The sequence below is a fragment of the Equus asinus genome, chromosome 26, assembly GCF_041296235.1.
Source record: "Equus asinus isolate D_3611 breed Donkey chromosome 26, EquAss-T2T_v2, whole genome shotgun sequence".
NCBI classification, from domain to species: Eukaryota; Metazoa; Chordata; class Mammalia; order Perissodactyla; family Equidae; genus Equus; species Equus asinus.
In genome coordinates, this window is record NC_091815.1 from 22,560,546 (window position 1) to 22,588,244 (window position 27,699).

Below are 27,699 nucleotides of genomic sequence, written 5' to 3' on the forward strand. Positions count from 1 at the left end.
CTAAAGGCTTTGCAGAAGGAAATGTATGCCCGTTCAGGCACAAAAATTATTCTCCTTGGTTACTACTGTGATTCAGGAGCCCACGATCAACCCTCCCTCCAAGGTACAATGATTCACTTGGAGAACTCACAGCAAAACAATACAAAGCAAAATCAGCAAAGAGAAAAGGCATATGGGGGAAAGTCCAGGAAAAACCAGGCACATGGTTCCCAGGATCCTTTCCCCCTTTGGCAATGTGTTGTGACCACACATGTGAAATGTTGCTAACCGGGGAACCTCATAAGAGACTCAGTACCTAGGGCTTTTATTGGGTGCTGGTCACATGGGCAACCTCTGCCCGGCACATACCAGAATTTCAGACTCCCAGAAGGATAGCAGGTGTTTACCATAAGCTATATAGTTTGCACAAACAGTTTATGCACAGTGAGCCACTCTTATCAGTTAGGTTAGTAGGAACTCACTCAAAATCTAAGTTCTAGATGCAAGCCAGGGGCCAACCTTGCAAGCAGGACTTTCAAAGGGTAAGAAGTCTCAGGTCTGCTATGTTAACTCTTTTCTCCACACTACTGTCCTAAAGAAAATGTCTGGCTTTCAACTACAAAAGATTACAAGGCATATGAAAAAGCAGGAAAAATCAAGACACTCCCAAGACACAAAGCAACCATCAGAACTAGCCTGAGGTGTTCTCAGCTTCTTGCTGCATAACTTCAATCTCTGCCTCTGTCTTCACACGGCCTTCTTCTCTTCCATGTCTTCTCATCTTCTGTGAATTTTTTTATGATCATTATCCACCATGTAATCTCAGTAGTTAACTTTTTTTATATTTTATTTTTTACTGAGGTTATGATAGTTTTCAAGCTTGTGAAATTTCAGTTGTACATTATTATTTGTCAGTCATATTGTAGGTACACCACTTCACCCTTTGTGCCCATCCCCCCACCCCCTTTCCCGTGGTAACCACTAATCTGTTCTCTTTGTCCACGTGTTTAACTTCCACGTATGAGTGGAGTCATACAGAGTTCGTCTTTCTCTATCTGGCTTATTTCATTTAACATAATACCCTCAAGGTCCATCCATGTTGTTGTAAATGGGACGATTTTATCCTTTTTTTATGGCTGAGTAGCATTCCATTGTGTGTATATACCATATCTTCTTTATCCAATCATCAGTTGATGGGCACTTAGGTTGCTTCCATGTCTTGGCTATTGTAAATAATGCTGCAATGAACATAGGGCGCATAGGACTTTTGGAATTGCTGACTTCAAGCTCTTTGGATAGATACCCAGTAGTGGGATGGCTGGGTCATATGGTATTTCTATTTTTAATTCTTTGAGAAATCTCCGTACTGTTTTCTGTAGTGACTGCACCAGTTTGCATTCCCATCAGCAGTGTATGAGGGTTCCTTTTTCTCCACAACCTCCTCAACATTTGTTACTTTTTGTTTTGCTTATTTTAACCATTCTAACAGGTGTAAGGTGACATCTTAGTGTAGTTTTGATTTGCATTGCCCTGATGATCAGTAATGATGAGCATGTTTTCATGTGCCTATTGGCCATCTGTATATCTTCTTTGGAGAAATGTCTGTTCATATCCACTGCCCATGTTTTGATTAGGTTGTTTGATTTTTTCTTGTTGAGTTGTGTGAGTTCTTTATATCTTCTGTCAATTTTAAGGACACTTGTCATTGGATTTAGGGCACATCCACATAATCCAGGATGATCTTACCTAGAGATCCTTAACTTAATTACTTCTGCAAAGACCATTTTTCCAAATAAGGTCACACTCACAGGCCTTGGGGGTCAGGACATGAACATAACTCTGGGGTGCCACCATTCAACCCGCTACAGCCTGCTACTCTGTTTAGTCTTACCCTAATAGATTTCCTTAGAATTCTTATCCTGTCTCATTGCTACAAATAACATCTAGGTGCTGACAACACACAAATGTTTCTTCTTAGCATGGACTGTCTCAGTGGTTTAGAAGAGGAAAAACCAAACTCTTGATCTACCCCCTAAAATGTGCTCATTCCATAGTTTATCTCAGTAAATGACAATTCCGGTCTTCTAGTTTCTCAAGCTGAAATACTTGGGTCGGCCTAAGTTCCTCTCTTTCTCTCATTTTCCACATCAAATCCATTACCCAATCCTTTCAGCTCTATCTTCAAAATTCATCTAGAATCCAACTACTTCTCACCACTCCCACTGCGAAAAAAAACTTGAAGAAAAATGCATAGAGTGTGTAAGTTCAGTGTAACTCCAGACAAGTGAAGAAATAGTATATTGTTGATGTCTCAAGAAGAGATGCCTACCCTATGTGATCATTTCTGATCCCCAGCCCCCAGCTGAGCACTATCCCGACTGTTAAGGTAATAATATCTTGGCGTATCTGTTGTTATCTATCCACACTAAAGGCTTTGCAGAAGGAAGAGCAAGTCACCATCATCTCTTACCTGGATTATTCCCACAGCCCATTAGCTAGTTTCCCTCCTCCCTTCTTTGTCTCCCTACACCCTACTCTCTACTCAGCACCCTGAGTGAGCTCTTTTAAATGTACGGTAGATCATGTCACTCCTCTGTTCAAAACCCACGGTTGCTTTCACATCTCACTGAGAAGAATAACCAAACTTCTTACAATGCTCTCCAAGGCCTTCCATAACCTGTCCCCTCATTAGCTCTTTCACCTCATCTACTACTCTCCACTGTGTCACACTGGCCTACTTGCTGCTCCTTGAACCCTTGCTCCTTGGGAATGTCCGAAGCCTGCATCTCAAAGCTGAATCTACTAGCCATGTAAAGTTTCTAAATATTTCAGAAATTGAAAAGAGACAGCCCTTTCAAAAGTTGGATTATACAGAGAAGCTATCCATACCAAATGTGGCTATGTTGCTGTAGTTCTCCAGTTCTCACGGCCGTCTGCAGCTTCCTCTGATCATCTTTTCATTGTGGCTGATGCTCCTAACTGAACAGTCACATCTTCGAATGTTTACCCCACCGATGCCTCCCAAAGAACAGAGAAGAGAAAATGTCCGGGGGGGAAGATTGTAGACATAACCCAAAATAGGCACCCCCATCACAAAATATACTCTGTTTAAAAAAGTCACACTGATTTGGTATTCTATTCCAGAACAAATGTTTGGAATCTGAAGTGTTTATATAAAAATGCTATGTTATTTATTATATCAATTATGTAGCTTTTTCCCCTTAAAATGGAAGTTCCAGGAAGACATGCCTTTATTATCACAATCTGAAGAGGAAATGAGGTTTAGAGGATTCCGATTCCTCCACAATTTCAGCCATCCATGCAGTGACTCACATTCAGGTGTTCACACACCTTCTCATATACATACACACAGATCCACACGCAATCTTTCCCCACACGTGCACACACACAATTACTCTAACCACTCACGCCCACAATATGACCTTCCATCCTCACGAAGCCACACATAATCTTGATCCTACCTCTCTCTCACACTCATCAATTTTACCCTCATGCAGTTTCCCTTCCACACAAGCACCCCTCAAACCCAGTCACATGCGCAATCTCGCCACGGTCTCACACACTCGAGCCTTCCTCTGCCCATTCACATCACGATCGGGCTTGCTTGCGGATTCCTCCCCTTCAAACTTCCCCAGCTGGTTCGGTCCCAGATGCTCAGGTCTCAGACTCAGGTTCGTTCTTCTGGCTCCCCGACACGCTCCGCAGCAGCCTGCCTCAAGAGCATCTGCGCTCTCCCAGGGCAAAGCGGAATTCCGAACAACCTCCCAGGCACTTAACTGTGGGCAGGTCCCGCCTCTATGGCTAGACAACACAGCTTACCTTGGCCAGGTCCATCGGGCTCCTGCGAAGTCCTGGACTCCATTTCCCAGAAGACCATGGGGTCCAGTATGTTGCAGAGGGAGCGGCCAAATCTTGAAAGAGCCGCGCTCTGAGGCTGGGCTGCGTCGAAATAAAATTGCCCTGGACAGGTTAAACAGGTAAGGAAGACTTTATTAAAGACTATGGCAGAAGGGAAGAGAGGTTGAACTCAAATTGGTATATAACAGTTTCTGGGGATAGATGAAGGAGTCAGTGGATGGAAAATTTCTAAGAGGAACTTGGTTTAGTATCAAAAGTGAGGGGATTCTTGCTGAACTAGGGTCAGCAGGTCAAGGACGAGGTCTAATCAAGAAGAGGACTCAAAGGAGCCTGACTAAAGTTTACTCAAGGGAGTCCTTGTCAGCCGAGACTCCCGGAAGCCTCTGGTGCGCGGCTCAGCTGGAGGACGCAGTTTTGGCCAGGTCCAGGCACGGTGCCTCTGGGGGGGACTCGGGATGACCAGGAGACAGCTTTTTAGCAGCCTGTCGCTTTCTGGACTACATCTCCCAGAAGCCTTTAGGCCTAGTGCTCCCTCCCGCGAGAACTAGGCCGTCTCCCGAGGAGGGGGCGGGATCTCCTGGCTGGTTGGGGCAGACGGCCTGAGGGCGCCCTGGGAGCTGTCGGTTGTGCTTGTCCCAGTTGGAGCGGAGCGGTGCTGACCAGACCGGAGGGGGCGTAGGTGAGGTGGTCCGGAGCCCGGGGTTGGGGCTGGGCGTGCCTGGCACCTCCGGCCTGTACGGCGTGTGTGTGGGAGCCGGCTGAGAAGGGGAGGTGGTGAGGAGTGCGTGTGCCTGATTGTGACGGCGAGCGTCTGTGTCGGTGTGGCTGAGCCCGGAGCTGTGAGGGCGGGAAGGAGGAGGGCTTGATTTGCGGTTATGGTTGTGCAGGTGCGATTCAGGTTTAATTGTGTGACCGGGTGTGGCAACTCTGCGAATGTGGGATTCCTTGACCGCGGTTGGTAACACTCTTGGTGTGTGTGTGTTTATGACCATTGCTGAACCGTGGCTGTGGGGTTTGGGGTGCCTTAACTGTGAGATTTGTGACTGTTTCCCCGTGGGGGGTGTATGTGTGTATTTGTGATATTGTTGGTGTAGGGTGCGTGTGAATTGGTTGTTGTCACAGTGTCCCCATGATGTGTGGCACTGGGAATGTGAGTGTGTGGGGTGCCTGTGACTCTGCGGTTGTGACTGTGTCTGTCCCCGTGGTGTGTATGCGTGTGTGGCCGTGTGCGGCCCAGAGTGTTTAGCTTTGGGGTGCCCGTGTCCCCGTGGGGTGAGTGAATTTGTGTGCCTGTGTGTCTGTATAGCACTGTAGGTGTGGGGCGCCTTTGTCTGTGCCTTTGTGATTCCAGCGTTCTGCTCCCAGGAGACCTCTGTGAGCTCGGGGACAGATTCTGCCCGCAGCTGCCGTGACCCTGCTCTTGTCTGTGATGCTGGTGCTGAGCAGGATCCCTCGCCTTGTCTGACCTGCGTGTGGGTGGTGGGCTGTAGGCGAACCTGCGCCGCCAGAAGAGCCTAGTGATTCCTGACTCCTTTCTCCTTCCCTAGCTCTGCTCTGCTTGCACAGAAGCTTCCAGAGTGGAATAAAGAATGGCTGTTGAACATCCACAAGGCACCTGCAAGGTAGCTTGTTGTTGCCCCTTGTTTCCTGAAATCCCCTTTTCTTTGTCAGGACCTGACTTGCTTTCTTTCTCTTGAAAATTCTAGCCCATCAGGTGACCTGATCCCTGGAATTTCCCCTTTGAGAAAAATGTGATTGGCTCCAACCCCTCCCCCCTCCACCTGATTGTCTCTTACTAATTTGTGAAATGGTTTAATTTTTCCTTATGTTGTCTTTTTTTAAAAAAAGTTTCTTTCTGATAATAAAAGTAAAACATTATTTTAAGTAATTTCAAAAGTACAGCAATCCCCAATGAAGAAAATGTAAATTCCCGGTTAAAACCAATGTTTTTTGATGTTTTCTTCCCAGTGTGTTTTATGTATGTGTATAAAATATGATTTTTTAAAATTGAATTCATTCTGCAGTTACCTTTTTATGGCCTACATTTTCACATAAAACTATATATAAGTATTTTCCCCTGCAATTTACTATTTGAAACATTTTTAGAGGTGCATATTTATTTGAATGCCTGTGGCTTATTTTTTTTTTCCTTTCAAATTAGATATAGAAATGGCATATAATGCCCATTTGTGTAGTTTAACACATAATTATAAAGACCCATATAAAAAGTACCCAGGTCAAAAAATAGAATACAGCCGTCTCTAGAGAAGTCCTGATGTACCCCTCCACAGTCACAAACAATCGTGCTCCTCTGGTGATAACCACTGTGATCATCTCTTTGCCTTTTAGTACCTCTGTGTGAATTTCAAAGCCATATAGGTTTATTTTTTGTCTATTTTCTATCTTTGTATGAATAGACATTCTTTTGCGTCTTCTTTTTTTCATAAAAATTGTTTGTGAGCTTCAGTCATGTTTTACATAACTACAATTCATTTTTTTCCTTGCTATATGTATATACTATCTCATTCTATGATAATATCATAATTTACTACTTATCCGTTCTACTTTTTTGGACATTGGACTTGCTTCCAATTTTTGGCTGTTACAGGCAATGTGACTGAACATTTTTGCACATGTTTTGGTACACGTGCTTGCATTTCTTTAGTATATATAGTAAAATTGTGATTAAATTGCTGAGGACTAGGGTTTGTACATCTTCAGTTTTTCTAGACAATGCCAAACTGTTCCCTAAAGATACCGTGCGTTATCTACTTGTACAAGCAGTTTACAGAGGTTCCTTTTGCTCCACATCCATGCCACCCCTTGGCATTATCATACTTCTTAATTTTTGCAAATTTGGTAGATGTCTAATGTTATCACATTTCATTGATTTTTTTCATTATCAATGAAATCGAATACCAATTCTTGCCCACCTTGATGTCTTCTTTTGTAAAATGCTTGTTCAAATATTTTGCCAATTTTTAATCAGGTGGTTTTTCTGTAACTGATTGACGGTTGATATATGTATGTATATATATGTATGTGTATATATCTTCTACATATTAGTCTATTGTCAGTTACACGTGTGACAGGTATTTTCTTTTGCTCTGACTTGGTTTTTCACTCCGTGGTGCCCTTTGATGGATAGAGGTCCTGAATTTCAATGAAATCTTTTTCAATGGTTAATGCTTCTCTTCTAAAAGCTTTCTGGTTTTTGGCTTTAACATTTAGATCTTTACACTACCTGGAATTGATTTCTGTAGGTTAGGGATTCAATTTCATCTTATCCCCCATGTGGTTATCCACTTGGTCCTGTATCATGTATTGAAAAGTTCATCTAATCTTCACTGATCTGCAGCGCCATGATAGTAAAAAATCAAGTGTGTATATGTCTACATCTGTTTCTGGACTCAGTATTCCATTCCATTGCTCTGTTTGTCTCTCCTTGCAGCAATCCTTTGCTGTCTTATTTAGTGTGACTTTATAGTATTTGGAACAAGTCCTCTTACCTTCTCGTTCCTTAAGAGTGTCTTAGCTGTTTGTGTTCCTTTGCATTTCCATATAAATTTTTGAAATGGCTTGGTTCCATGCAAACATCTTTTGGGATTTTGATTGAATTCCATTGTATCTATAATTATGTGAGTAGAAATTCGGGGAATCTCCCAATAACATGAACCTCTCAATTGATTTAGGTTTTCTTAATGTTTCTCAACAAGGTCTTCTCTCCTATAAATAGTCCTAGGCAAATAGGAATCATTTAATCTATTGTATTATATTTCCCTTTTGCATTGACTGCCAGGAATCTGAGCGCTTCAGATAATGATCAAAGTAATAATTTTAGCCTAGGTTTTTGATATTGAGTACCTGTGACCTTTGTGTACGATTTTAAATTTTTTCTCTTATCTTTAGCCTTCTCCAATACATTTTTGGAAGTGGGGGATATAAAAATGAGATAGAGACTTAGATACAGATGTACATATTTATTGTCTAATATTTTTATTATAATAACATTCTGGTCCAATGAAGTCTGTTTTGTGTGGCATCTTTTACTGTTCTCCCCATATTGTATTTCTTTTTTAACTGCCCTTTCCTCTTCTCCCTCCACCCCGCCCCACCCCACTGTCCTCTGTCATCTTTGCCGTCTTTTCTCATTAATCCTTTAGTTTAAATATTGGCTTCTTCAGAAAAAAAGTCATCTCTCAATTATACCTACACTAGTCTTTCCGTAACATGGTCTAACAAACATGGCATCTAGTATCAGATGTGGTTTTTTATCTCAGCTACACCTGTGAGCTGTTTAACCTGAAAATTAGAGGTTCTCATTTCCAACGTTGTTGAGAATGAACTAAGATATGTCTAGAACACCTGGTACACATCAGAAGTTCAATATTACCTCCCTTTCTCCTTTACCTCTCATTTTTGGGACCTCTATATTAATTACAGGATAAAGCACTTAACTAAAGCCCTATTGGTGGTTTCTAAAGGATCTTTTTTCCTTTTAATTGAAGTATAATCTACATATAAAATAATATTAATTTCAGGTGTACAGCATAATGATTCGATATTTGTATATATTGTGAAATGATCCCCATAAGTCTAGTTAGCATTTGTCACCATAGATAGTTATAAAAAATTTTTTCTTGTGATGAAGACTTAAGATTTACTCTTTTAGCAACTTTCAAATATGCAATACAGTAATATTAACTATAGTCACCATGCTGTACATCCCATCCCCGTGACTTATTTATTTTATAGCTGGAAGTTTATACCTTTTGACCCCCTTCACCCATTTCACCCACCTCCCAAGCCCCTGCCTCTGGCAACCACCCATCTGTTCTCTATATCTATGAGCTTGGTTTTTGTTTGTTTGTCTTTTTGAATTGCACATGTAAGTGAGATCACAGGGGTATTCGCTTTTATGTCTTACTTATTTTACTTAGCATAATGCCTTCATGGTCCATCCATGTTGTCAGAAATGGCAAGGTTTCATTCCTTTTCATGGCTGCATAGTATTCCATTGTATATATACAGTCACGTGAGTCGCTTAACAAGGGGAATGCCTTCCAAGAGATGTGTTGGTATGTGATTTCGTCATTGTGTGAACATCATAGAGTATACTCACACAAACCTAGGTAGTATAGCCTACTATACACCAGGCTATATGGTACTAATCTCGTGGGACCACTGTTATGTATGTGGTCCATTATTGACAGAAACGTCATTATGTGGCACATGACTGTATTCTACATCTTTATCCATTTGTCCATCGATGGTCACTTAGGTTGTTTCCATATCCTGGCTATTGTAAATAATGCTGCAATGAACGTAGAAGTGTGCATATCTTTTTGAATTAGTGTTTTTGTCTTTGGATAAATACCCAGAAGTGGTATTGCTGGATCATGTGGTAGTTTTATTTTTAATTTTTTGAGGAAGCTCCATACTATTTTCCATAGCGACTGTACCAGTTTACATTCCCACCAACAGTGCACAAGGGTTCCCTTTTCTCCACCTTTGCCAACGCTTGTTATTTCTTGTCTTTGATAATAGCTGTTCTAACAGGTGTGAGGTGATATCTCCTTGTATTTTGTTTTATTTTGTTTTGGGGGAGGTAGATTCGCTCTGAGCTAACATCCATTGCCAATCTTCCTCTTTTTTGCTTGAGGAAGAATAGCCCTGAGCTAACATTTGTGCCAGTCTTCCTCTACTTTATATGTGGGTTGCCACCACCGCGTGGCTGATGAGTGGTGTAGGTCCACACCCGGGGTCCGAACCCATGAACCTGGGCTGCTGAAGTGGAGCACACCACACTTAACCACTCTGCCACGTGGCCAGCCTCTCATTGTGGTTTTGATTTGCATTTCTCTGATGATTAGTGATGTTGAGCGTCATTTCATGTACCTGTTGGCCATCTGTATGTCTTCTTTGGAGAAATGTCTCTTCAGATCTTTGCCCATTTTGAAATGAGATTGTTTGTTTTTTTGCTATTGAGTTTATGAGTTCTTTATATATTTTGGATATTAATCCCTTATCAGATATATGATTTGCAAGTATTTTCTCCCATTCAGTAGGTTGCCTTTTCATTTTGTTGATGGTTTCCTTGGCTGTGCAGAAGCTTTTTAGTTTGATGTAGTCCCACTTGCTAATTTTTGCTTTTGTTGCCTTTGCTTTTGGAGTCATATCCAAAAAATTATCGCCAAGACCAATGTCAGGGAGCTTACAGCCTGTGTTTTCTTCTAGGATTTTTATGGTTTTGGATCTTACATTCAAGTTCTTAATCCATTTTGAGTTAATTTTTGTATATGGTGTGAGATAGTAGTCTAGTTTCATTCTTTTGCATGTGGCTGTCCAGTTTTCCCAGCAGCATTTATTGAAGAGACTATCCTTTCCCCTTTGTATATTTTTGGTTCCTTTGTAATAAATTGATTGATCATGTATGCTTGGGTTTATTTCTGGGCTCTCTGTTCTGTTGCATTGATCTGTGTGTCTGTTTTTATGCCACTACCATAGTATTGTTTTGATTACTATAGCTTTGTAATATAGTTTGAAATCACGGAGTGTGATGTCTCCAGCTGTGTTCTCCTAAGGATCTTATTGGCAAATTTTGCTCCCTAGCTGCATTGTAAATCCTCGACAGTCAAGATTGTATATTTCAATTCTCTTATGTAGATAACTTTTCAATCTACCTTAATTTGTTTTGCTGTATATTGGGAGTCTAAATTCACTTTTTTTCTCATTTACTCAGTGTTATTCCAGTATCTTTTATTCAATAGTAACTTATTTCCTTTTCTATTACTTTGCATTTCCTACTTGGTATTATATTATTTAAATAGTTTGTATTATTTGTTTGAAATTTTTAAATTATGTCTCTGTGCTTGCACCTGTGCAAGATTTTTAGATTATTTCTTTTTAAAAATCTTTGAATACCTGATCAAATATGTCACATCTTTTCTGAAGATAGCTGCATTCTCTATTCCTTTCACTACAAAAGAATTCTTTATTACAAAAAATTTAGAAAATACAGAGAAGCACAAATAAAAAACAAAGGTCATCTGTAATGCTATCGATTAAAGACAACTGCTGTCCAACTGTTAGAGCAAATACTTAGCATTCTTTTTTTTAATGTGATTCATACTATGGCTACTGACCTACAACCCATCTTTGTCATGCCAAAATACCTTATGAAAAACTGTCAATGTTTGTACACGTTTATCTTTACCATGAGTTGTAACAGCCTGATAGTGTTACCATTTCACCAAGCCCCTTTTGTTGAATATGGTTTGCTTGCAGATTATTGCTGTTATAAACAATGAGCATATCCTTAGGCTGAATGCTAGTATTTTCCTTATTTTATTTTGTTTTTAGTTAAATTATAATTAAATAAATAATTAATGAATATATTTTCTTATAAAAATAATTTATATGTTATAGAGGGGCTCAAGTCCCATGTGACCACAGTCCCCAATCCCAGGTCTCTACCCAAAGTACCCAAAGGTAGCCACTGTTATCAGCTAATTAGCTATCCTTTTAATTTTTACCCTCTGCATTTAAATTCATACTCATGTAAATGTGTATGTGGTACTGTTTTGTCGCTTAAAAGTATTTCTATATAAAGAGGATTATAAGTGCATCCTGCAAAAATGTGGAAAGTAACTGCATTGTAGGGTTGATCCCAGGATCAAGTTGGTTCATAGAACAGGACCTGACATGTTCACTTAGTGTCAGTTAGTGGTCACTTGGTAGTTACTGTTACCATTTTGAAACTTGCTTTTTCATTCTGTGTGGAGAATTATTCATGTAAGTATAGAGCTACCTCATTTTAATTGCTTCATGTAAGGCCATGTTTTGTAAAACTGTGGTATGTTTAATCATTTTCTGGTTTTTAAATATTTGTATTTTATATAGTTATCACTGTGGCAAATGATGCTCCAGTAAACATCTATGTACAGACCTTCTCTAAGGTATATAGTAAAAGTGAAATTATGGGGACAGTAGACTACACATATTTTAAACTTCGGTAAATGTTTCTAAGTTAACCTTCCCAGGGGCTTGTCACTTCATGGCACACCCACCTGTCTCTGACAGAACCTGTTTCTCTGCTGCCGGTTCAGTTACTCATGACTGCACAAGGTCAGAAAAGCACTTCCAACAAATAGGACCGAGGGTTAATTATTTCATTTAATTTAAGCTAGTTGTTCTTAACCTTGATTACTGAGATCTGTCTGGGTTGCAGCCTCAGCGATTCTGATTTATTTGGTCTGGGATATGGCCTGAGCATCATCATTTTTAAAAAGATCACCGGCTGATTCTAGTGTACTGCCACAGTTGAGAATTAATGACTGAAGCTCATAGAAAGTGACGAGAAAAACAGTAAGATGTAGTTGGTCTGGAGTTGGGTTCAAGCTTTAGAATTTTTTAAAAAGCTACCCAGTTGATTCTGATTGCAATCAGAGTTGAGAACCACTGGCTTAGGCAGATCATGATTCATTTTCTGGAGCTGAGTACCATAGCTATGGGAAAAACCAACATACTTGTAGCAAGGAGGTAGGAGAGCAATGATTCTGAGGAGGCATTCAACAGTATCTGCCTTACCAGTGCCCTTGCCAGCAGTTATTATGAATATATCAGTTTGGTCATTTTAGTGGTGTTTTGGGAGGAAACCTAAAGCATGTGGTATACACATATTTAATCAGCAGTCATCATTTTTTTTCAAAAACGAGCTTTGAGTTTTGTGAATCTTACATATTTTAAATCATTATGTACTGTTTTTAACTTCATTATTTCCTGCATTTCTCTGAGATCTTTTGTTGTAGTATTGAATTCAGATCAGTTTTATTTTCTTTTTTAAAGGAGTTTAATGTTATTAATTTTTCTTTTTTGGTGACAATTTTTCTGTCCAAGTTTTTTATATGCATTGCTCTCCTTTTCACTTCATTTCTAGATATTTTTTCTATTTAGTTTCATATTTAACATGAGAGTTATTTAGGAATATGTCTTGTTTTGGGTAACTTTAAAATTTTGATTAAATTTCAAACTTGCAGGAAAGTTACAGGAATAATATAAAGTGTTCTTGTGTACTCCTTACTCAGATTCACCAATTGTTTACATTTTGCCCCATTTGCATTATCATTCCTGTATGTACTTGGAGTTGTTCTCTGTATATGCATGCACGTGTGCACACACACACGTGCACACACACAGGCACACACAGTGACACACACAATACACACATTTATCCGAACCATTTAAGGATAAATTGTAGGTATTTGCTCCTCTACCCTTAAACACTTCAGTGTGTTATTTCCTAAGAACAAGATTTTTCTCTTCCATAACCACTGTACAGTTGTTAACATAAGAAATTTTAATAGTTATGCAATACTGTTATCTAACAGAGCATATTCAAAGTTTTTCACTCCTCCCAAGTATTCTTTGTAGCAATTCACCGTACCTTTGCCCTTTCACCCCCACGCACTGTCCAGGAGACAGTCTAGGATCACATATTGAATTTAATTATCTCTTTTTAGTCTTCTTTAATCTAGAAGAGTTGCTCTCTCTTTCTCTGCTTCATGACCTTGACATTTTTGAAGAGGATTGGCCAGTTATTTTGTAGAATGTTCCTGAATTAGAGTTTGTCTTATGATTCCTCATACTTAGATTCAGATTGTGAATTCTCTGGCAGGAATACCACAAAAGTGATTTATCATTCTCAGTGCATCATATCAGGGGATACATGATGTTGACCCGTCCTGTATTTGGAGATGCTGACTTTGATAATTAGTTAAGGTGTTATATACTATGTTTCTTCTCTTTGTAAATGTAATAATTGTCTTTTTTGTAATTAATAGATAATTTATGGAGACATACTTTGTGTAAATAACTTGTCACCAAATTTTCACCCCCTACTTTTAGCATCCATAGTTATTATTATCTGGATTCATTATTGCTGTGTTTTCAAAATGGTGGGGTTTTTTAAATCTCCATCATTTTGTATGTATTAATTAGTCGGCATTCTACTGTAAAGAAGAGCATTCCCTTCTCCCTCCCTTATTTGTTCCTTTGTATGTCAGTATGAATTCGTAGATTTTTACTGTACTCATAATGGGGTTATAATCTGTTACTGTTTATTTTGATACTCAAATTGTCCAAGATTTGGCCAGTGAGAGCCTATTCAGGCTGGCTTCTATGTCCTTTTGACTTTGCCCATGATTTTTTGAGCATTTCCTTACTTTCTGGCACAAGAAGATGTTACAGGCTCATTTCTAGATACTTAGTTCCAGCCTGAAGTGAACTATTTCTCTAAAGAGCCTGGTTCCTTGCAATAAAGAATATGTAGAAATCAAGATCTGAGAGATAGGACTGCAGTATTCATTCTAGTCTTGTTCCATGTTTGTATCTCTCTTCTACAATAGTTAAAAACCTGGCTCCCATTATCCTCATTATGTTTCCTAATTTGTTCAATTCTAGAATATACAAAAATAGTTTTAGAATTGCTAACCTATGCTATAGTGAATCAAACCTACTAAGTGGAGCGCAGTATTTTTTATAATTCTCTTTGTCTTTAGAATAAGGGTGCATAGTTAAAATACTGTGTTCAGATTTACTTGGATTCATTTTTTATCCCCTCCTTCAGTGTGGTTATGTTATTCATTTGGAATACATTTAGGGTCACTTGTTCTTGTTTGTATTCTGTTTAGCTTTTTTATTATTGTTAATCCATTCTTGTTGATTTGATTGTATGAGTATGTAAAACATTAACATGGGTCCAAAAGTTAAAATTGTACAAAAAGGTCTAGAGAGCAGTGTCACTCTGTTCCCACAGTGAATATGTTTTAGCGAATATCATGCACTGAACTGTGTTCCCCCAAAATTCATATGTTGAAACTCTAGCCCCCAGTACCTTAGAATGTGACTGTATTTGGAGATAGGGCTTTTACAGAGATCATTAAATTAAAATGAGGCTCTTAGGGTGGACCCAAAACCAATCTGACTGGTAACCTTGTATGAGAGGAAATTTAGACACCCAGAAACACCAAGAATGCTCACACACACAGAGGAAAGCCCATGTGATGACACCGTGAGTAGGTGGCCATCTGCAAGCCAAGAAGAGAGGCCTCAGAAGAAACCAAACCTGCTGACACCTTGATATTGGACTTCCTACCTCCAGAACTATAAGCAAATAAATTTCTGTTGTTTACACCACCCAGTCTGTGGTATTTTGTTACGGCAGCCCTAGCAAACTAGTAGTTAATTCCTCCTGTCTCGTAATATGTACCTGTCCCCCTGGAACATGCTGAGATTAGACCCTCAGTATAGGTCTAGTGGCAACAGGCTGGTTCTGATGGGTCTTGAGGAGAATGAGGATGCCCTTTCAAGGTACTGTTCCAGGTGATGTTATCATAGGTTTTCAATGAAAGGAAAGCTAGTCTCCCAGACACTGCATTGCAGGTTTCTTCTACTGGTAAGAGACGCCTAAAGTGACTTGGGGGGTTCAAGATTGTCAGTTTCATCTGGGTCCCAACCAGTTGTCTCAATTTCATATTTATGGATTTCATTCTTTAGCAATCAATCCTGTAACTTTCACATGAAAAACATGGCAAAACTGTGAATTCATATGTTATTGTAAGTCAGCAACCTGCACAATTTTGTGTTTGATTTTCAACAGTATCAGCCCTGTGAGAATTAATAGACCTGGTCTTGTTAATTTCTCTTTGTAAGTGCTCAAGTGAGCACAAATGAATACATCCCACACCACAGTCCTTGTAAGTCATTGTTACTGCCATCATGTCAAGTACAGCAACTACATGGCTCCCAAGGCACATGCTTTAGTTGACACTTCATCACAATCAACCACAGCTTGATTAATTGTGATCCCACTGCATGCCGTGAATTTTTAGCATCCCAAATCCCACTGACAAGGAACTCTGCTCTGTAGTCAAGCCCAAAGGATTAGTAAACATTTAGAAAAGAATAGCAACAGAGATTTAAGGGATGGCTAAAAGGCATGACCAAACTAATCCCCAAATCCCATCTTTACAGGCCTGTTTCCTGGGACCACTTCAGGTACCAATTGTGTTGCAGTTAGGATCCGATCAGGAGACGGAAAACACACAGTAATTTGAAGTGGGAAAGTTTAATATAAAGAATTATTAACTATAATGGGATTGGAGCAGCAAAGGATTGGCTAGTAAGAAGTGAAGAGAATGCTGAAGACTGTAGGAATAGCAGATATAAAGAGCAGCCACTACTCATAATGGTTGAGGTCGAGCACCCTAGGAAGCCCAGGGCTGAGAGCCAGACCTTGTTGGAGAGGGTACAGTTGTGGCTCACTGAATGACAGAGTAGTTGCTGTGGCATGGGGCTGGGACTAAGGTGAGGCACTTAGGGTAGCCAGGGTGCAAATTTAAAGAAGCACTCACTCTCAGGTGTCAACTCTACACTTTCGTGACCATGAGAGTGAGTGCCTCAAATTTTGCACCTGGGGTGCCTCATTCTTAAGGGTGGTACAAGTGCAGGGTTGGCACCTGAGAGGGACTGCTTAAGTTTTGTGTCCCAGGTGCCTCATTTGCCTCACCAAGGTCCTGTCCCTGCCATGGTGCTGTGGCAGTGGAACTTGCTGGAAATCTGCCCCCTGGAATTTGTCAGAAATCTGTCCTCAAGGGTAGGATAAGGTGTTTTACCAGAAGCATTTGCAAAAAAATTGCCAGAGGAAGCTGCCGGCTGACGGATGCTGCTGGCCACCTTTGACTTTAAGACATGGGCTGGAGAAGCTGCTTGCACTGCGAGAGCCTGGTGAAGCCACCCAGGTTGCAGGAGCTGAGCACTAGGGAAGCTGCGTGTGCTGCAGGAGGTGGACCTGGGTGCTGGAGGAGCCTGACGGGCAAGCACACCAGACCCGGGAGGGAGTACTTTCTCCTGCAGTGTCTTTCTGCCATCCTCTACCGCCAAAGCTTAACCCTGTGCGGGCGAAGGAAAAGTGTTTAAATGGCCCAGATCCACTTTCACAGAGTAGGCGATAAATTGATAACTAGCATATAGCCTTCTACGAATTTTAATTTTGACTTATGTATGATATAAGATAGAGATATAATCCTTTTTTTATGCATGTCTGATTATTTTAGCACCTTTTATTTAAGAGTATATTGAGGATATTGCAGGTTCGGTTCCAGACCACTGTAATAAAGGGGATATCACAATAAAGCAAGTCACAAATTTTTTGGCTTCCCAGCGCATATAAAAGTTATGTTTACACTATACTATACTCTCTTAACTGTGCAGTAGCTTTTGTCTAAAAAATAATGTAGTGTAGATACCTTAATTAAAAAAACTTTATTCGTAAAAAAAGCTAAATATCACCTGAGCCTTCAGCAAGTTGTCATCTTTCCTGGTGGAGACTCTTGTGAAAAGTACAGTATCTGCAAAGTGCAATAAAATGAGGTCTGCTTATATATAAACTAAATCATACTGTTTGTGTTCTTTTGTTAATTTTTGTTTAACTTTGTTTTTGAAACTAATTCATATTAGTTTTACGTTTAGATGTATCTTATTTATGTTCACTGCTGTATGCTATTTTATTTTGTAAACTGTATGACTATATCATAGTTTACTTTATCCAATATATATTTTTTGTGGATATCGGAATTTCCAGTTTTTTGCTCTTAATAAAAACTATTTCTATGAACAGTCTTGTATATGTTTTTCCTAGGAGTGGAATTGCTGAGTCATAGGGAATATGCATATGAACCTGGATAGTGTCAAACTCTTTTAAAATGGTTGTATGAGTTTCTACTTCTAACAGTGTATTTCCCATTGTTCCACATCTTTGCCAACATTTGGAATCATCATACTTTTTATCTCTCTGATGTGTATATGGTGATATCTCATTATGGTTTTAATTTATAATATCTCAATTACTAATGAAACAGAACATCTTTTCATTTGAGTTTCCTTTTGACGTCTTTTTTTCAATTTTTATTTAGGTGAAATTCACGTAACATACAGTTAACCATTTTAGGTGTATATTTTTTAAGGTGTATAATTCAGTGGTATTTAGTGTCAATTCAGTGATATTTAACCTGTATTCACAATGTTGTGCATCCGTCAACTCGTTCTAGTTTCAAAACTTTTTCTTCACCCCATAAAACACCTTGTGCCCATTTCAAGCACAAAACTTTTAACTTCAATGAATTAAAATTTATGTATTTTTTTCTTTCTTTGCTCTGCTTTCAGTGTCAAATCTAAGAATTCATTGCCAGTTCCAAGGTCGTGAAGATTTTCAAATTCCTCTGTTTTCACAGAGTTGTTTTATGGTTTAGCTCTTATATTTAGGTTATTGATCCATTTTGAGTTAATTTTTTTATATCAAGTGAAACAGAGGGTCCAACTTCATTCTTTTGCATGTGTTTATCCAATTGTCCCAGCAACATTTGTTGAAGAGACTTTTCTTTCCCCAGTGAATGGACTTGTCATCTTTGTCAAAAATCAGCTGGCCATAGATATTTGGGTTTGTTTGTGAATTCTCAGTTCTATTCCATTGGTCCATATATCTATCCTTATGCCAGTATCGCACTATTTTGATTATTGTAGATTTTTGTTAGTAAGTTTTGAAATCAGGAGGCGAGTCCTCCTACTTTGTTTTTCTTTTTCAATATTGTTTTGGCTATTCAGGGCCCATTTCGTATGAATTTGAGGATTGACTTTCCATTTCTCCAAAAAGACTATTGAAATTTTGATAGAGATTGCAGTGAATCTGTAGATGACTTTGGAGAATGTTAATATCTTAACTATTAAGTCTTCCACTCCATGCACATGAGATGTTATTCTCTTTCAACCCCAACTGGTGTACTGCAGTTCAATTCTGGCACTAACCACCCAGAGTTAGTGTCACACTCCACTGGTGTTAGCTCACTAAGTTTATCTGCCCCTACTTCAGACCAACTGACTATAAATCTGGTTGGGGGGAAGGGGTTCCCATGACCACCCTCCCTTTCAGGTTTAATAATTTACTAGAATGACTCATAGAACTCAGGAAAGCACTATATTTACATTTAAATTTTTACTATAAACAATAAGGATACAAATCAGAAATAGCCAAATGAAGAGACACATAGAGCAAGATCTGGAAGGAACCCAGGCACAGAGGTTCTATGCCCTTTCCCTGTAGAATCAGGGTGCTTTACCTTTCTGCTGTCAATGTTTTCACCAACCAGGAAGCTCCACTGATCTTCAGTGTCCAGAATTTTTATTGGGTTTTCATTATGTAGGCATGATTGATTAATCACTGACCATATGATTAAACTCAATCTCCATCTCCACTCGCCTCTCCCAAAGGTTGAGCTGGCTCAGTCTTTCTGGTGACCAGGCCCAATGCTGAAGCTGCCTATGGAGCACCATGAGTCACCTCATTAGCATAAACTCAGGTGTGATTCAATAACAAAGACACTTCTATTGCTTGGGAAATTCCAAGGGTTTTAGAAACTGTTCTGGGAACCTGGTACAAAGACCAAATTCTTTATTATACAGTTGATACCTTCCCATTTATTTAGTGGTTCCTTTTCTCTTGAATCCTTTTGCTTTTTATTAATGATTTGAAAGAGATCTTTATATTTTGAATAGTTCTTTGGCAGGTAAATACTTTGTAAATATCGTCTCCCATTCTATGGCTTATTTCTTTACTCTTTATAATGACTTTTATTCATAACTGAGCTATGAATCATGTTGACATTGTTGTACTGCTTTGTTTTCTGGGTAATTAATATTACCTTTTATTAAAAGGGAGGGTGATGCCTGGTTGTCCATATTATCTATCACTAATTCATACTCAGTTTTCCAGAAAATACATCTTTGGGAAATCTGTCAGTTTCATGTGTTTAAAGGCAGCCCTCCTACAGTCCTTTGTTTTCTCTGCCAACTGTGTTTGTACCACTATTATTCTAGAATTGGCCTTCTTTTTGAATTCTGTTCTCTTCTTCTATGTTGAGTTTTTATTTCTTGGACTCCATGCTTTCCTGTTTCTTGGTTTATTCCAAAAAAGCTCCAAATGTCAAAATTGGTTTTTGATAGAGGTGACATGTAAGAAAGGATAAATGTGTTAAATTTGTGAGTTCTAACATGTCTGAAAAGAACTTTTTCAGCTAGTGTATTGATTCTTTGGCAGGACATGGAGTTCTACTTGAAATTATTTTCCCTCAGAATTTTGAAGTTATGACTTCTAACTTAGAATATTGTTGAGAACTCCAAAGCCGTTTTCAATCCTGGTCTTTGTTTATGCCCTGTTTTTACTCTTTGGAGCCTTTTAGGATCTTTTCTTTGTTCCCAGTGTCCTGGAACCTAATAGAAATAAAGTCTTTTTGTGACTCGTTTTTATTCTTTATGCTAGGCATCAGGCGAGCCCATTAAATGTTGAGATTCACGTGCTTCAGTAAGTTCTGGAAAATTTTCTTAAATGTTGCTTTCAAAAACAATCTGTAATTGTGTTCTTTGAAAGCTTTCCAACCTACAGAAAAATTGAAAGAATATTTTGGTGAACTCCATATAGCCATCACCTAAAATCACCAATTGTTAACATTTTGCCACATTTGCTTTATCTTTCTAAATATACACACACACACACAAATGTTTTCCCCTGAATCATTTGAAGGTAAGTTTGGGACATTCTGACATTTTAACTTTAATACATTAAGTATGCAGCTCCTAAGTATAAGGACGTTTTCCAAACAATAACAATGACGTATTAAATCTATGAAAATTAGCATTAACTCACTAATATCACTTCAAACATTTCATGTTCAGCTATCTCTACTGGTTCCCAAAATGTCTTTTTTTAGCTGACATTATGTTTTTTGTATATTTATTTGGTTGGTTGTTTGCTTGATCTAGGATCCAATCAAGATTCATGCATTATTTTGGTTGTTGGGTCTCTTTAGTCTCTTTTTTTTGTTTGTTTTTGTTTTTTTTTTTTTGGAGGAAGATTAGCCCTCAGCTAACTACTGCCAGTCCTCCTCTTTTTGCTGAGGAAGCCTGGCTCTGAGCTAACATCCGTGCCCATCTTCCTCTAGTTTATACGTGGGACGCCTACCACAGCATGGCTGCCAAGCAGTGCCATGTCCGCACCCGGGATCCGAACCAGCGAACCCCGGGCCGCCGAGAAGCGGAACGTGCGAACTTAACCGCTGCGCCACCGGGCCGGCCCCGAGTCTCTTTTAATCTAGAACAGCTTCTCATTTTTCGTTTGTTTTATATGACATTGAACTTTTTGGAGAATCCAAAACAGTTGTCTTATAGAATATCTCACAACCTCCATTTGTCTGATGGGTTTCTAATGGAAATAGGAGGTTTAGATTCAGCTTAAGGATTTTTGGCAAGCATACTATACTGTATAGGAGATACGGTGGTGTACCTCTTATTTCATTGCATTGGGAGGTGCAAATATCAGGTTGTTCCAGTATTGATGATGCCAATTTATCACTTAAGGTTAAAGATGGTGAGTAATAAATCTTTCCATTATAAAGGTAACATGTTTTCCTTTATAAGTAGCAAATCCTAATCTGTGGAGTGATATTATGAGACCAAGCGAATATTCTGTTTTCCAACACCCATTCACTTTCTGGTTTTAGAAGCCATTGAGAGTACTTGCCTGACTCAATTATTAGATTGGTGATTTCAAAATGGTGGTTTTCAGATCCCGTCATTCCTTCTAGCACCCTGCCTGACACCTAGCAGATGCTTAGCACTCTTTAAAAAATGATCCCCCCTCATTAGATGTTGAGCTGCCTTGAATGACCTTCCAATTTTCTTTCCTATTTTCTATTTCCATATCTTTTTGTACTTTTTAAAGAAATTTATTTCATTTACCTTTTCACCCTTCTAATGATTTTTTTTTATTCCCACTTTATATTTTTATTTTCTAAGAATTATTTTTTGTCTCTTATTCCTTTCATGTTATCCTATTCTTCTGTCATGTGAAATAGCTTCTCATATTCCTCTGAGGATATTAATGGTGGCTTCTGGAATTTCCTTTGTTTTCCTATGTAGTTTCTCTTCTAAGTTCCTTTGGGTTTCGTTTGTTTAATTCCTCTGCATTACAGACTTTCCTCAAATATATGTTGAAATTTGCCAGTCTATATTTTAGAGTGGACACTGAGAAGCTGATGTAACTTTTTGTATGTCAACTGGTAGACTGTCTTAGGTATGTAGTGCCCGCATTTCTTAAGCTTTTGTGGGGTTCTGCAGCATATATCATCCTCTTCTGGGTTTTCCTTACTTTTGGGTTAGGTTTCATCTTTCTTTGGTTTGTTAAGTTAGTAATCATTTATTTTTATGCTTTCTAGCTTCAGAAGTTTGGTGGCTCCTATTTCCTCTTTAAATCTCTTTGACTTTGTAGTTTTCTTTGTTTTTTAAAAATCCGTTTCATTCCTTTTAGTGAGATTTTAAAAAGGGCAGGAAAAATGTATGTGATCTACTTGTCCTGTTTGAGAGAAAGTATATCCTCTTTCTAGAGAAATCTTGGTTTTAGAAGTTTATTTTTAAGGATAATAAATTTTGAAACTAATTTATTATATTAGCCATTCAGTAAATATATTTTGATCTTTTTGCATGTGCCAGGGTTCAGTTGATTAAAGTGACAGGCATTATCCTTGCCTTCCTGAATGTTTGCTCTATTCTAGCAGACTGACATTAAGCAAACATTCAAACAGATATGGAATTTGCAGTTGTAGGGGACAAATGTGTAATCACCCATTACCAAAACAAAATACAAAGAAAGGAAGAAAAAAAGAAAAGAAAAAAAGTATTTTGAGAAATCATGACAGGATGTGCATAATTAAGACTGAATATTCATAAAAAATCTTTATTAGAATATGCCATTTAGCAGAGACCTAAACAACCTAAACAATGGCCAGGAACTTGCAAGTCCAAGAGTGGGGTTAGTAGGGAAGGGGTATGGAAGAATATTTCAGGCAGATGAAACTATTGGGGAGGGGGAGTGTTGTAAGTTAGTGTGTTTGAAGAACTGAGAAGGCCGGTATAGCTATAGCTTATTGTTGAGGGGAGAGAGGTACAGGTTGAAGAGGCAGGCAGGAGACAGATCACTGAGGAATTTTTAAGACCAAGTAAGGTGTGTGGGGTCTTATCCTAAGGACAGTGGGAAGCCATTGAAGCATTCTGAGCAGATCAGTGCCAGGCTGAATATCACTCTGGCTGCTGAGGGTGCAAAACTGGAAATGCAAGCAGCTAGATAAAATGCTGCTTTAATGTCCAAGTAAAAGGTAGTTTTGACTTGGGTTATCTATTGACAGTGGAGATGGAAAGAACAATTTCAAGACATTTAGTCTTGGTCTAAACAAGCTTGCTGTATGAGTGTCATAGGAAGGGGATGGAGCTGAGATGTTTTCACCTTCTGGGGCTTGAGGTATTTGCTCAGGGTCTTAACTGATGTCTTTAAATCCCTTCTTTTCCCTGGTGTCTTTTATGGCATGTAAGTCTTCCAAAATAATAGCTACCAAACACTGTGCGGTTGCTTTATACAACTACATAAATACATTAAGTGTGATTTCAGAATCATTCAATAATCACCAGAGCTGAGGTTTAGAATATTTGTCTATCTGCTTCCTTCTTGTAATCTTCCAGTAGTATTTCATTACCTCCTATCTTCTCTTCCCATCTCTCTGACTTTTTCTTTTCTAAAGATTGGCACCTGAGCTAACATGTATTGCCAATCTTCTTTTTTTTTCTTCTTATTCTCCCCAAAGTCCCTTGGTACATAGTTGTATATTCTGGTTGTGAGTGCCTCTGGTTGTGCTATGTGGGATGCCACCTCAGCATGGCTTGAGCAGTGCCATGTCCACACCCAGGATCCAAACCAGCAAAACCCTAAGCCACCAAAGCAGAGAGCGCAAACTTAACCACTCAGCCACAGGGCTGGCCCCGCTGACTCTTTTCTTTTTTGGTAAGGAAGATTCACCCTGAGCTAACATCCGTTGCCAATCTCCCTCCTTTTTTTTTTTTTTTTTTTTTTTGCTTGAGGAAGATTAGCCTGAGCTAACATCTGTGCCAATCTTCCTCTATTTTGTATGCGGGATGCCTTCCACAGCATGGCTGATGAGTGGAGTACATCTGTGCCCAGGATCCAAACCCACAAACCCAGGCTCTTGAAATGGAGCATGCAGAAGTTTAACCACTTGACCACGGGGCCAGCCCCTCTTTCTCTGTGACTTTAAACCTAGATTCTCAATTACTCTGCTGGAGCCTTTACTGATTCTCCTCTTTTGTTCTCTCAAGGTTATTCTCATAGACTTCCTAGGCAATTTTATCAAATGGCATAAGCAAACCACATTCTAACCACAGAAGAATCTTCCTTCTTCATTGCTCATCCCAGACTCATTCAGCACATTAATCTTTCATTGGGATACTGCTACATCTGAAGTAACTTTCTCTTCTAGCTCCTTCTGATTATATGCAATTTATGTTTGTTACTTGACCCTCTATCCTAGATTTTTCTTTCCAGATGTGGTTACTTAATGCTCCAAACGACCCTAAGAAACAAGTTAAACGGTAATTATCCTTATTTTTAAATGTATATGACACTAGATTTATCCTCAAACAAAATTCACATGGGGCCTGGTATCTTTATGTTTATCAAGCTCACCATGTCTGTAAGAGATTTTTATCTAAATCACTATTTAGGAACAATTGACTTAATCTATTTTCTTAAATACCTCCTTCACCTTCTGGTGTGACTTCTCATACTTTTTACTTTCCTTATCTATTTGTCAAATTGCCAATCATATTTGAGAACTGTATAAACCACTCACTTTTTATGAAAATTAGTGTCAGTTAAGTCTTTTCATATCTATTTTAAAAGTTTTATTTCTCCCAGAACCCAAAAAAAGTGAATGTTTGCTTTTATATTTTCTTTCAGACTGTGACTCAAGGTTGAGACCAAGAAATTATTTCTGAAAAAAGGATATTTATGGAATATAATCATCCTGATGGGAAATAATGGAAAGACTTATAAGAAACAGCATTGAGTATTCAAGTTTCAGAGGTGATTGGGAATGTAAAAGCCAGTTTGAGAGAAAACAGGAATCTCAGGAAGGACATTTCAGTCAAATGATATTCACTCCTGAAGACATGCCCACTTTCAATACCCAGCTTCAGAGAATTCATACTGATGAGAAACTCCTTGAATGTAAGGAATGTGGGAAGGATTTTAGTTTTGTTTCAGTCCTTATACGACATCAGCGAATTCATACTGGTGAGAAACCTTATGAATGTAAAGAATGTGGCAAGGCTTTTGGTAGTGGTGCAAACCTTGCTTACCATCAGAGAATTCATACGGGTGAAAAACCTTATGAATGTAATGAATGTGGGAAGGCATTTGGTAGTGGCTCAAACCTTACTCACCATCAGAGAATTCATACTGGTGAGAAACCATATGAATGTAAGGAATGCGGGAAAGCATTTAGTTTTGGATCAGGCCTTATTCGACATCAGATAATTCACAGTGGTGAAAAGCCCTATGAATGTAAGGAATGTGGAAAGTCCTTTAGTTTTGAATCAGCCCTTACTCGGCATCACAGAATTCACACAGGTGAGAAACCTTATGAATGTAAGGATTGTGGGAAGGCCTTTGGCAGTGGTTCAAACCTTACTCAACATCGGAGGATTCATACTGGTGAGAAACCTTATGAATGTAAATCATGTGGAATGGCCTTTAGCAGTGGTTCAGCCCTTACTCGGCATCAGAGAATTCATACTGGTGAGAAACCATATATATGTAATGAATGTGGGAAGGCTTTTAGTTTTGGATCAGCCCTTACTCGACATCAAAGAATTCACACTGGTGAGAAACCTTATGTATGTAAGGAGTGTGGGAAGGCTTTTAATAGTGGCTCGGATCTCACTCAGCATCAGAGAATTCACACTGGTGAGAAACCCTATGAGTGTAAGGAATGTGAGAAAGCCTTTAGAAGTGGTTCAAAGCTTATTCAGCATCAAAGAATGCACACTGGTGAGAAACCCTATGAGTGTAAGGAATGTGGGAAGGCCTTTAGTAGTGGTTCAGACCTTACTCAACATCAGAGAATTCATACTGGTGAGAAACCCTATGAATGTAAGGAATGTGGGAAAGCTTTTGGTAGTGGCTCAAAACTTATTCAACATCAGCTAATTCACACTGGTGAAAAACCCTATGAATGTAAAGAATGTGGAAAGTCTTTTAATAGTGGCTCAGCTCTTAATCGGCACCAGAGAATACATACTGGTGAGAAACCATATGAATGTAAGAAGTGTGGGAAGACTTTTGGGAGGGGTTCAGAGATTCAGCAACATAAGAAAAATTATAGTGGTAAGATCTGTGAGTTGGAAACTCTATAGGTAAGAATTATGTGGTTAAGGAAAGACACACAACATATAAGAAAACTCACACTAGTGAGAGTCCCTACAAATGTAATTAAGGTACAAATACCTTACTGAGGCTTTACCACTTAGTCTGAGAGAGTTTATACAGGAAAAAAAATCATCCTGAATAAAATAAATATGTAACATTCTTTATCTATATTCATTCCTTCATTACTTTTGGAAAATTCATACTTGTGAATATTAAAAATTGAAAAACCTTTTATTGTATTTTGCATTTATTTTAAACATTGAAAAATTCATGTGGGAGCTAACCCTGCTACTTTTTTTTTAATGTTCTTGACTTTTTGTGGATTATACAGAATTACTAATCCATCTCAAAATTATTTTAAATTATTTATTGAGGGTCTAGTTTATCCTTTTTCTCCCTCCTCCGTTTCTCATCCTAACACCATTTATTCAATAACCATATTTATTTTTATATTGTTCTTTTATTGCCTGTTTGATAGTAAGTTATATTTTTATACATATAAAACTTGGATAGCAGGTCAGTCTTTGTTTTTTAAATTTGCATATCTGTTTCACCCTGCTTGTGTTAAGTTACTGTTACTTTTAAGTATTCTTTAATATCTTGTGGATCTGTACCTTTTGTTTTGGAAGATTGTTTTATTTTCCTTTTATAAAGTTTATACTTTTTGCAAAAACAATTTTCTTCTATAAAAATGTAGATATGAACAAAAAAACTCCAGGTATAGTTATTTGTAATATTACCAGTCATAGACAATCACTGTCAAATTTTTGGAGCAAACACATTAGGATTATATATCATTGTTTTTGAAAGAAAGTGTGATTATGCTATACAAAAATCAGCCTTTAATAGTCTTTGTCTGTAAATATGTTATTAGTATTTTATTGGCTTGAAAGTATTCATATGTCTTTATCAAACCCCTATTTTGTCAAATATCAAGAATTTTTCCACTATAAAGAGTTACTTTAATGGCCCCTTTTGAATGTCTGCTTTATTTATTGTCATTTCAGAGATAATTTGTGGATTTCTTCTGCTTTGGAGGATTTATACATTATAGATAAAGCTGTGCTTCCCTTTGAACAACATCCCTTACCTCAGTTATTTCCCCAATGTTAACCAACTGACTTATTCTTTCAGATCCTTTTATATGCACACATAATGTATTTATGGTAATACAGGCATAATTAGTGTACTTCAGAAGCTTGTTATGTGCATTCTATAATTGTGCCTATCACATAATAAATACTTGGTCAGTATTAGTCATCATCATTGTTTTTATCTTCTTAATCTTTGTTATTTATAGAAAAAAGTTTTAATCACAGTCCATACCTAACTCAACATAAAGATATCATAATGAAAAAAAAGACATTCATGTAAATGAATATAGGAAATGTTTGATCAATATTCATTCTTTATTGAATAAGGGATAATTCATCTTGAAGAAAAATATGAGACTGTAAAGT

General features: G+C 38.3%; 2 protein-coding genes across 6 annotated transcripts in view; both read left to right on the forward strand.

Annotated features, from left to right (window-relative positions):
* The first annotated feature begins 4,470 nt into the window (after positions 1 to 4,470).
* Positions 4,471 to 27,699, forward strand: part of LOC139039645 (zinc finger protein 345-like) — a 59,306-nt gene continuing 36,077 nt past the window's right edge. For 3 of the 4 annotated variants that reach the window (XM_044759407.2, XM_044759411.2, XM_044759412.2), the window contains exons 1-2: positions 4,475 to 4,537; positions 5,406 to 5,480. In XM_044759407.2, coding sequence (XP_044615342.1) covers positions 5,448 to 5,480 — 33 coding nt within the window. In that variant the 5' untranslated portion in view covers positions 4,475 to 4,537; positions 5,406 to 5,447. Of the gene's footprint in view, positions 4,538 to 5,405; positions 5,481 to 5,564; positions 5,703 to 27,699 lie in introns of those variants that run through there. The other variant, XR_011498558.1, reaches the window with a different exon arrangement.
* ZNF345 (zinc finger protein 345) lies at positions 4,473 to 27,501 on the forward strand. 2 transcript variants are annotated; one of them, XM_014848798.3, is made up of 3 exons: positions 4,473 to 4,537; positions 5,406 to 5,480; positions 24,770 to 27,501. In XM_014848798.3, the coding sequence occupies exon 3, from the start codon at positions 24,850 to 24,852 to the stop codon at positions 26,224 to 26,226; it is 1,377 nt and encodes a 458-aa protein (XP_014704284.2). In that variant the 5' UTR covers positions 4,473 to 4,537; positions 5,406 to 5,480; positions 24,770 to 24,849; the 3' UTR covers positions 26,227 to 27,501. The 2 variants fall into 2 exon arrangements, with proteins under 2 accessions (XP_014704284.2, XP_070355146.1); XM_070499045.1 differs by lacking the exons at positions 4,473 to 4,537; positions 5,406 to 5,480 and adding an exon at positions 24,356 to 24,402 and having other exon boundaries at positions 24,770 to 27,495.

What these genes read in the sequence shown, in the direction of transcription:
- ZNF345 (XM_014848798.3), top strand. Translation starts at nt 24,850, where the DNA reads ATGGAAAGACTTATAAGAAACAGCATTGAGTATTCAAGTTTCAGAGGT.